Source organism: Vombatus ursinus, unplaced genomic scaffold (genome assembly GCF_900497805.2).
Source record: "Vombatus ursinus unplaced genomic scaffold, bare-nosed wombat genome assembly UNPS02006779.1, whole genome shotgun sequence".
NCBI lineage: Eukaryota > Metazoa > Chordata > Mammalia > Diprotodontia > Vombatidae > Vombatus > Vombatus ursinus.
In genome coordinates, this window is record NW_020946557.1 from 14678348 (window position 1) to 14689114 (window position 10767).

General features: G+C 35.6%; 1 protein-coding gene across 1 annotated transcript in view; it reads right to left on the reverse strand.

Moving 5' to 3' along the window:
• The window catches only part of TRDN (triadin), a 134746-nt gene extending 124977 nt beyond the window's left edge, over positions 1-9769 (reverse strand). The window contains exons 1-2 of the mRNA XM_027848580.1: positions 9724-9769; positions 3874-4083 (exon numbers count right to left, since the gene is read on the reverse strand). Of these exons, the coding sequence (XP_027704381.1) occupies positions 3874-4083; positions 9724-9769 (256 nt within the window). The remainder of the gene's footprint in view (positions 1-3873; positions 4084-9723) is intronic.
• Between the last annotated feature and the right edge of the window lie 998 nt (positions 9770-10767).

The following is a 10767-nucleotide window of genomic DNA, read 5'->3' on the forward strand; positions in this document are numbered from 1 at the left end:
TGTGTGTGTGTGTGTGTGTGTGTGTGTGTGTGTGTGTGTGTGTGTGTGTATGCATACTTGATGTCCCTAAGTATATTTGTCCCCAAAGTCTCTATTTTGGGCCTCTTTTCTTATGTATCTGCATTCTGTCTCAATGATCTCATCAACTCCAATGGGTTCAATTATCATTTTTATGTAGACAATGATGAAATCATTCATCTCTGTCCTGAGCTCCACCACCATCTCATCAACTGCTGCAAACATTTCTACATGGATGTATTATAGTTATTTTAAACTCAATCTGTACACAATAAATTCATTATATTCCACCAAAGCTACACCAGCTTCCTAAGTTCTTTGTTCCGGTACCTCTGATTTGCAACTCAGACTCATTTTGACTTCTTCCCTTACCTTCACCCTCATATCCAGGCTGTTGCCAAGTCTTATTGAGTCTTGTATGGCACAAAGGAAGGAGCTCTGATTTGGAATCAGAAAACCTAAGTTCAAATCTCAGCTTTGCCACTTGTTAGTTGGGTGACTTTAAGTAAATTACTTCATCTCTCTGGGCACTAGTTCTATCATCTGTAAGAAAAGGAAATTGGACTAGATGATATCTAAGGTCCCTTCCAGCTCCAAATCAACAAACATCTCTTGAATCTGCCTTCAAACAGCTAGTATCCTAGTTCCAGTTTTCATCACCTCTTGACAAGCATCACAACTGCCTCCTGCTTAGCCTCTTCTTACTAATCTATCTTCTTACTAATTATCCTCCAAAGAGCTATAAAAATAATCTTAAAGCACAGATGAGGCCAGGACATTCCCCTATTCATTTCAGTGATTTTGTATTGACTTTAGGATAAAATTTAAAAACCCCTAGCCTGGTGTTTTAAACTGACCAGTCTTATTCAATCCTACATCTATAGACTTATTTTGTATCACTGTTTGCTCCTCCTAATGCCCCTCCACCCCTAAACCCACAGTAGACACATATACACACACACTGAACATTCCAGACAAACTGGCCTACTTGTTTCCAGCACATGGCATTCTCTCTACCTTCCTCCATCACTTTTTCTATGAGAGAAATGATTATTTCTCTTTTATATTAATACCCATTCACTGTTGGGGAGATCCAGGATTTTTTCCCTTCCTATTTTCTTATTCTCTACTAAGTCAAATCACCCTCTGGAAAATATGGTTGATAATGAGATTGAATTAATTTATCTAGTTCAATTTCCACCTAAGTGGGGAAGCCCATTGTGTTCTACTCAAGGCTTGGATGGGGCTAGATCTAGATTTGTTTAGATTATGTCACTTTTACTCTCTCAGACTGGAGGTGATCTGAGACTAAAGGTTACATAATCAAAGTCACATCCCCCAGCTCCTTATTAGAATAGGTCTACCTTTCATTATAATATTCATTCTTCATTCATTAATGATTGCTAACCAATCAGAGTTTATTGCTGAACTGTTGGAACAGCCATTCTTCCAAGGGCACATAAGCATCAACAAGCTGCCAAGAGAGATGACCAAATGACCAATCCTTTTATTAATTATTCATTAGCCATAATTAATAAAATTTTTACCTAGAAATTATGTCTCTTGAACTTTTTATACACCACACCTAAAAATTCTTATCTCCTTACCTCTGTGTCTTAGAACGGGGAATAAGTAATAAGATAAAAAAAATGGAAAGATGGAAGCTTGAACATAACAATGTCTTGTCCTAACTGCAACATTTACTAGTTGCATAAACCTCATAATGAGGGTTTTTCATGGTCTCGCCACTTGTTAGGGTTCTCCCTTATGTGTAACTACTCTGTTCTTTTCTATGTACATCTTGTGATCTCCTTTAGAATTTGAGCACCTTAAGGAGAGAAATAATTTTATTTTTATTTTCAATATTTTTTTTCTTTCCCTAAATTCTAGCACAGTAATTTGCATGTGGTCGGCACTTAATTGAATTGAATTTTTGAATACTCTTTCATGCATGTATCTTATTTATATAGTACACTTTAAGCTCCATGAGGGCAGAGACTCTAATATTTCTATTTCTCAAAGTTCCTAAACATGGAATTCTATGTACAGCAGGTACTTAATAAATGTTTCTTTAATTTAAATAGTATAAGTAGAACAGAATTTACAAATCATTAAGGAAACTGTACAAGTAATAATTCTATTCTACAAAGGAGAAAACTGAGGCTTAGCATGGTTAAAGGGCTTGCTCATGGTCATACATCAGCAACTGGGTTTTGATCTAAGGAATCTTGCTTCTAGGTTCAGACTTCTTTACACTAAGCAGCATAGTCATCAGAGAAATCATTCCTCCCCTTAGATAAATCTAGGTAATCATTATGATAAAAAGGTATGATAAAGAAGATTCTTAGATTTGTTGTAATCACTGTTGCCATACATGTCACTACCATGTTAAGTCATCATTTACAAAATTAATTATTTTCTGATTTCTGAAATGCACCTAGTGTTTGATCTAATTTATTAGTTTAACACAGGCCTCAAACTCCATGATTTCAAAATTGTTTGTTCATGTTATTTCACTTGATAATTTCAGTAGCACATCTGTTAAATGTCACAATGAGCATGAGGGAGCCAAATGTCTGAAGCTGAAGCAAGGGTACTTGCAGCTGCCATCCTCCTGTCTCTACTCTTGCTGGAAAAGTAAAAAAAAAAGTTAAAACCAATGAGCAAGAAAACTGAGAATTTGTAGGGGAAAGAGTGCAGTTTGAATTCTTGAAAAATATAATTATGTCACAAAGTCTCATCTACTCTGCCTAGCTAGGTTATTTCAAAGGCTTTTATTTCAAACTGCTTCAGGTTTTGAGTGGAATCAATCAATTAATAAAACAATATTCAATTCAGCAAGACTTTCAGTTGTCTACATGTTCTTCAAAAGACGGATATAATCTATTCCTTCCCCAGTCTCTTCTCTGAGTTCCACCCCATCTCTCTTTTGGCCACATCCAATCTATCTGTCCTACCTGAACCTGGGACTCAATATGTCAACTCCAAAAGTGAACTAATCATCTGCACCTCTTACCCCCAAATTGACCTTCTTCCATACTCTACCAATGATACTATCTCCCTCCCAATCCTCAGACTTTCTCTCATTACAATTAATTATATTAACAGGCGTTCAAAAGCAAATATTATAAGGATATACTAAACATTTCCAGGGGTTCTGTCTCTCATGACAGAATTCAACCTGGAATCAGTAAGATTGAGTTAAATCCAGGTTCATAACAATAATTATGTGACCCTGGGCAAGTCACTTAACCTGTTGGCTTCAGTTTCCTCATCTATAAGAAGGGGAGAATAATAGCACCAAACTGCCAGGGTTGTTGAAAGGATAAAATGACATAATATATGTAAAGTGATTTGCAAAACTTAAAATTATATATAAATTATTAGTTATATTACATATCTTATTACTGTATATCATATATAACACTATTTACTATTTTATACATACATACACACTCAAATATATATGTATCTGTGTGTGTGTGTGTGTGTGTGTGTGTGTGTGTGTATAAATGATTATGACAGCAATGATTGTCATAGTCCAGTCTGGTGAAAACTATTGATCTCTTCTCATAATAATGCTTGTTGTCTAGACCCAGAATTGAAGGGGATGTTAAATTTCAGTTAGGTATTAGCAAAAATAAAGGTATAATCTTTTTTCCCATTCAAATTCATGAACTTCTGAAATCTATGCATACTTTCCTTTTGGGTCTGTAGACATCCCATTAACAACTGTGGTAAAGACATATGTACCATTTAATGAATATATAATAACTGAGCAGGGACCCAAAAAAAGTGGTAGACAAAAAGCAAATTGTAATTAAGGCTTCCAAAGCAAAATTCCATGTGTCTTACCTGAAAAGTTTTTGTAATCCACTAGATCAAACATGACAACAGCCACAGCTGACCAAGTAATGATTAGAGCAATAACCAGAAGCCATGCAGCTGGAGAGCTGAATGTCGTGACAATGTCTTCTGTCACTGATCTTTTCAACATTTTTCCAGACGTCCTGGGCACAGATCCATTTTTGCCATCTATCACAGTGGTGGTTGTAGATGTTTGACCTATATAAACATTAAACCGTAACAGAAGAAGACATCATTTAGAAATCTATAGGCTATCCATCCTAAAGATAACAAAGAGTATATAAGACACATTTTTTTTTGTTTAAAACATGATAAACTACATTCCATTTTCAGGACTAAGAAATCATGGATAGAGCCAAAATGAAAATTATGATCACATCATCTTATAGCTTCTCCTTTGGATTTCTTTATTTCCGTTAGCAGCCCCATCATTTTCCCAATCACCCAATATTCATAAACTTTTTTTATAATCTTTGATTTCTTTGCTCCCTATCAGTTGCCTAATTCTTTGTAATGTTATTCCCATCCCTCCCATTTCTTTCTATTTCTAATTCTACCATGCTACTTCAAGTCAATAGATACTATCAGGCCATGTTCCTATGAAGGGTAGCTAAGTGACACAGTGGAAAGCACATGGAGCCTGGAGTCAGGAAGTCCTGAGTCCAAATCTGATTGCAGACACTTACTAGCTGTGTGACTTTATTTAACCCTGTTTGCCTCAGTTTCCTCAACTGTTAAAAATGAACTAAAAAATTAAATGACAAAACACTCCAGTATCATTGTCAAGAAAACCTCAAATGGGGGCAGCTAGGTGGTGCAGTGGATAGAGCACTGGTCCTGGAGTCAGGAGGACCTGAGTTCAAATCCGACCTCAGACACATAACACTTACTAGCTGTGTGACCCTGAGCAAGTCACTTAACCTCATTGCCTAGCCAAAAAAAAAATTTAAAAAAGAAAATAAAAAAAAGAAAACCTCAAATGGGGTCACAAAAAGTTTGACATGACTGAAACAAACTCCCTTTGAGTGTTTTGTACTAAGGGTATTTTTTTTAATTAGAATTTGAATTCATTTGCACTATGCAGCATGCTAGAGCAGTGAAATGGCTGGAATCAGGGCAGATGTTTAATAACTATTTTATTTCTTTAAGTTTACTTTTTTCAATTAATAAACTTTTAAAATTTATTTTCTATTCATAACTACTACCTTCACCCCTGTTGCTGAGGGAAGGAAAATAAAGACAAAACAAAAAACAAAACAACAAACTCGTAACAAATAGGCATAGTCAAGCAATTCAAAATGTCTCATTGGTGTGTTAAGTTCATAACCTCTTTGTCAGGAAGTAGGTGACATTTGCCATCATCAGTCCCCTGGAGTCCTGGCTAGCCACTGCATTAATTAGAGTTCTTAAGCCTTGCACACTTGCTCACTTTAACAATATTGTTGTTATTGTGTAAATTATTTTCCTGTTTCTGCTCACTTTACTCATCAGTTCACTCAAATTTTCCTAGTTTTTTTTTAAGCTGTACCTTTTTGAAATCTCTTATACACAATAGTATCCTATTGCATTTCTATATTATAATTTCTTTAGGCATTATTTGTTGACTTAATCCTAGGAAAGGGACAGAGCAGAATCTTTCATTTCATCTCAAACAATGAAAGAATAGTTAGGAGTAGCCTCATAACAATGCTAGGAATCAAAATTAGATCTTCTCTGCAGCCTTAAAGGGTAAATGAAGACTGTTTACTGCCACCAATCTGGTACACCTTATCACCTCACACCTGGTCTCCTGCAATACCTCCCACAAGTTTTCCCTTACTCCAGTCTATCCTTCACTCAGCTTTCAAAGTGATCTTTCATAAATGCAGATTGAACCATATTATCCCCTCCTCAATAAACTCCAATGTCTCCCTATCACCTCTAGGATCAAATATAACATCTTAAATTTGACATTCAAAGTTCTTCATAACCTATCCTCCCCTTTCCCCCCCAACCTTTCTAGTTTTCATATACGTTACCCACACAAATGTATGTATTCTGTGATACAGACACTGGCTTTCTTACTCTTCTTCTTACAAGAAACCTCATCTCTTGACTCTGGGCATTTTCACTGGCTACGCCAATACATGGAATGTTCTCCCTCCTCATTTCTGCTGTCTGGCTTCCCTGGTTTCCTTCAAGTACCAGTATCTACCTTTCTATAGGAAGGCTTTCCTGATACCCATTAATTCTAGTGCTTTGCCTCTACTGATTATTTCTGATTTTTCTTGTATATAACTTGTTTGTACTTAGATGTTTGCGTAGTGTCTCTCCATTAGACTATTAGCTCTTTGAAAACAAAGGCTATATTTTACCTTTTTTTGAATCCCCAGTGCTTAGCAAAATGTCTGGAACACAGTAGGTGCTTAATAAATATTTACTGACTCACACACACACACACGTGCATATTTATGCTTCTTTTATAAAACAGTTAATTCTCTTTTCATTTTTTTTGCATTGCTCTCATTACATTTCTCAATTTTTCCTGTATTATTTGATTTTTAAATAATTTTTGCTCTTTTTTTCATCTCTTCAGCTCTTCTAGGAATTTTTGTTGGACTCTTGTCCAATCCACATTTCTCTTTTTAAAAGAGGTTTTGCTTGCAAATTTTTTCAAATCAGTGTCTTCTTCTGACTTTGTGTCTTTAGCTTCCCTGCCACCACATAAGCTTTCAATGGTCATGTTCCATCTTTTGCAAATTTTTCCAGCCTATTTCTTGATTTTACATTAGAATTGCACTCTGTTTACCTCAGGGTGTGGTGGGAGGGTGGGGAATGGGTAGCTTGAGCTTCTGTAGCTTGATCTGGGGGCCTTGATCTGGGTAGATTTTAGTCCTTCCAAGGCTGTGTGATTGAGAGAAAGGTCTGGTCATTGCCTTCCTACTCTACACTCTGGTTCTTATCCAGGTAGGGCCCCTATTCCCCCACAACTGTTACTGCTCCTCTCTATCTCATAGTTACAACCTTGAACTGGTAATTGGAACTGGATAATAGGCTACAGAGTTGTATGTTAGGTTGGAGTGATATTTTAATAGAAATAACTATACATGAGTTCATTAAAGAACCCAATTAAGTTTTTAATGATATTGCAAAAGAATTTGTTCAATGTGAGAATAAAATGTAATATTGTGCATCATTGGGTTTTAATTTATTATCAGGTTACTATCACCTTTTGTACCTCAAAAAATCACATCTTATAAGTAAAAGTGAATACTTTCAGTATTACTTACTGCACACATGTCTATTATAATATCCTTATTTTATTGGTCTGAGTAATATATTTTTACATTTGAGAGGAAATAGAATTTTATTCTAAAAAAGAATAAGACCTTGACCAAAATTAAAAGATGAAAAATAAGCAAAGTGACTCAACATTACATTATATCATTGGGATGAAGACAATCAGAATTAATGGCCAGTTGTAGTACAAGCAAGATATGTATGTTGGCTGTCTCAGTTGTCTGGTGATGTAGAGATGGGAACTGGGCAAGAGGAAAGGAACAGAGATAGTAGAAATAGATAACACAGTCATAAAGAACACCAAAGGACATCAAAGTCAAAGGATAAACCAGGAATGGGTTCCAAGGATAAATTACACCAAAGGAATGAATAGAGCAGTCAGGAATGTGAACTAGATGAAAAATAAACCAGGAGAAGTCAAGATCAAACATCTGAAAAACATGTCAAATGTGTACAAAGTTTAAGGAGACTCATAGAAATAAGGTTCTATTCCAAGACTTTCTTTGTAAATGTAAGATGAAAGTTTTCCAAGGGTCCATTGATTAGGTACTAATGTCAATCCCTAAATCAATGATGCAGAGATAATTAATGTAGTTTATTATGCTTAGATTGCACTAAATATAAAAACAGTGAGTCACAAGCATTAGTTTCAGCAAGAATAGGTACAATAGAATTTTACAGAAAGCAGAAGGGCAAAGTAAGAGTTTACATATCATGAAATAAAAAACAAAAAAGGAAGATAAGTATTTCTACATATGGAAGGTCAGGGAACTAGCTTCTCAAAACTGGAGCTGAATTTTATCTCCCAAGCATGATTTTGCCAACTTTAGCAGTATGTTTATCCTGAGGGCTTCTAGCAAACAATGTCAGGAAAGCTCAAGGTAGAGTCAAGGGCAGAGTTTTTCTTAGCACAGTGGCAGCAAGAAGACTGAGTCAGAAATTCTCTTATTACAACAGTAAGTTGGAGCATGCCAGTCCTAACTACGGATAATCTTTGAAGAGTCCATTTTGCTGAGAATTTGGGACACAAAGTTTAGAAATGTAACTGCAATATAAGAAATGGAATATGTTAGTATTGGAAAGTTGGATCATGATTGACCACCAAGGCAAGGAAAACAGCAACAGGGTAATAATTAAAAAAAAAAAAACATGGGATGAGAAAATGGGAGATGGCGAGGGAGAATCCAAAGTTTGGAGAGATGAAGACAAAGATATGTGTTAAACAACAAACAGTGACATCAAATTACTGAGGGAGTGGGATGTAGATATGAAAATGGAAAAGGAGATACCAATATAGGAGAGTGAAAACAAAACTCTGGCCAGCATTTAGGGAAAAAAAATATATATATATACACATACATACATATATATATGCATACATACATATATGTACACATATATATTTTAAAAAGTAAAGGCAGAGATTGAAGAGCCTAAGGATATGTATCACAAAGATTAAGGGCAGAAACATAAGGAGGTAAATTGAAGGCCAGGAGAATTAATTAAAAATCTAAAACCAGTAAGTGTTACTCTGGAGTCATCCTGATGGAGTAGTCAAATGACACATTGACTAATTTCAACTCAATTTCATTTTTTTCCATTTCCATACAGCACCATAATATGAAAAAGAAGGAGAGAGAAAACATATCAAAATAGGTATGGAATAGAGATGCAGTTAGACTGGAAGGACAAAACAAAACAAGAACCTGAAACAGGCAGGAAATGTAGGATAGTCATGATTGACCTGACTGTATAACTTGAAGGGAAGGAAAATGATGAAAGGGCCAGGTTCAGGTTCTGGAGTGTAATATATATTAGGAGTGATGTGGCAGTAACCTGACTGTAGGAAAGCAGCATGATTAAAGACTGAAGATGGAAAGATCCTACCGCAGGCATGAAAGAAAGTGGAGAAATGTAACTGAAAATAAAGAAAGAAAGAAAATTAATACCTAGCCACTATTCATGGGCCTAGTGCAAATTCAAGTTGTCAGATAACAACAGGATTTTCACTGATGCCTAGAAATCTCTCTTGCTCATTGTTTGTTGATGTCCTAACACACTTCCAATTTGATTTGATTTTTATAGTTTCAGTCAAAAGGTGTTTTGTACTTGTATTCTCCTAGTTATTTCTTCCAGCAGCTTGCCCCCAAATCCTACTCTGTCTTATTAATCTTTAGTCTCTTCTAGTTCCTTCCTTGATGCCTGTAAATATGGTATAGTCTCCTCATCCTTAAAAATCCTCACTTGACCCTACCAATTTCTCAACTTTCATTCTATATGTGAATTCCTTTCTTTCATAGAAGAAATCATAGAAAAAAGCTGTCTACACTCTTTGCTTCTACTTCCTATCCTCCTACTCATTTCTCAACCTTTCAATTTAGTTTGTGACCTTATCAACTCACACTGCTCTCTCTAAAGATTCCAATGATCTGTTAAATGCCAACTCCAATGACCTTTTCTTGGGTCTCAGCTTTCCTGCCCTCTCTATGGCATTTGACCCTACTGACCACATTCTCTTCTCTGGGCTTTTGTGAAAGTTCTCTGTCTTGGTTCTCCTACTTTTCTCCACACAGCTGCCAAACCGATATTCCTGAATCACATCCATGTTACTCAGGGACTTTCAATGATTCCCTACTTTCTCCAGTATAAATATAAACTACATTGTTTATTTGAAGGCCAATATGGCACCAGCCTACATTTCTAAGCCTATCATGGATTAGAATTATTTAGACACCATTCCTTTTCATGTGCTCAATATTCCAAACAAGTTGTCTTACTTGTTGTTCCTCATACACTCCATGTCCCATATATCCATGCTCATGCTCAAGCTGTCCTCCAATCCTGGAATATACTTACTCCTTACTTTTGTCTCTTAGGATTTTTAGCCTTCTTCAAAGACCAGTTGAAACAATGCCTTATATGTGTGATTTGTCCAGATCGACACAGTTGCTAGTGCTCTCCAACTGCTTTATATATGCTTACTAAAATGTGCATAGGTCACTCCTCCCCAACAAAATCTAAGTTGCTGGAGGGCTGTGACTGTTTTATATTTGTCTCTGTATCCCCCCCACCCCCAATGTATCATACAGTGTCTGGCAAATATTTGACTCTTAAATACTTGCAGAATGACATGTAAAGGTAATGTCATAATGCACTGTGGTTCAAACCTTGCATAAAACCTGAACTTACAAAAGAGCATTTTGGTAGCCCCTGAAGTACATATGCCAAATTCTAAAATACATGTGATTTTTTTTTCCATTGAAGATAATATCAAGACTTCCTCTTCTCAGAAAAATGTTTAAATGAAATATTTCACTCTAGGAATAGGAATCTTCTAAGGAATGATACTGTAAAGATCAACCATATCTATTAAAATGCATTCAATGTTCTTATGTTTTGCTTCCTTGCATTAGAAACAGTGATAACATGGTTAAAAATGGACTGATTTCATATTGGCATTCTAAACAAATGAATTACCACCTATGCAACATGTTGAAATTTCCTCCTAAAAAAAGTATTTCATGTTTTGCGGAATAGAAGAAACAATCCATTTTAATGGGGCAGAACCTGATTTTTTTTTTATCAGAATGTCATTATATTTCC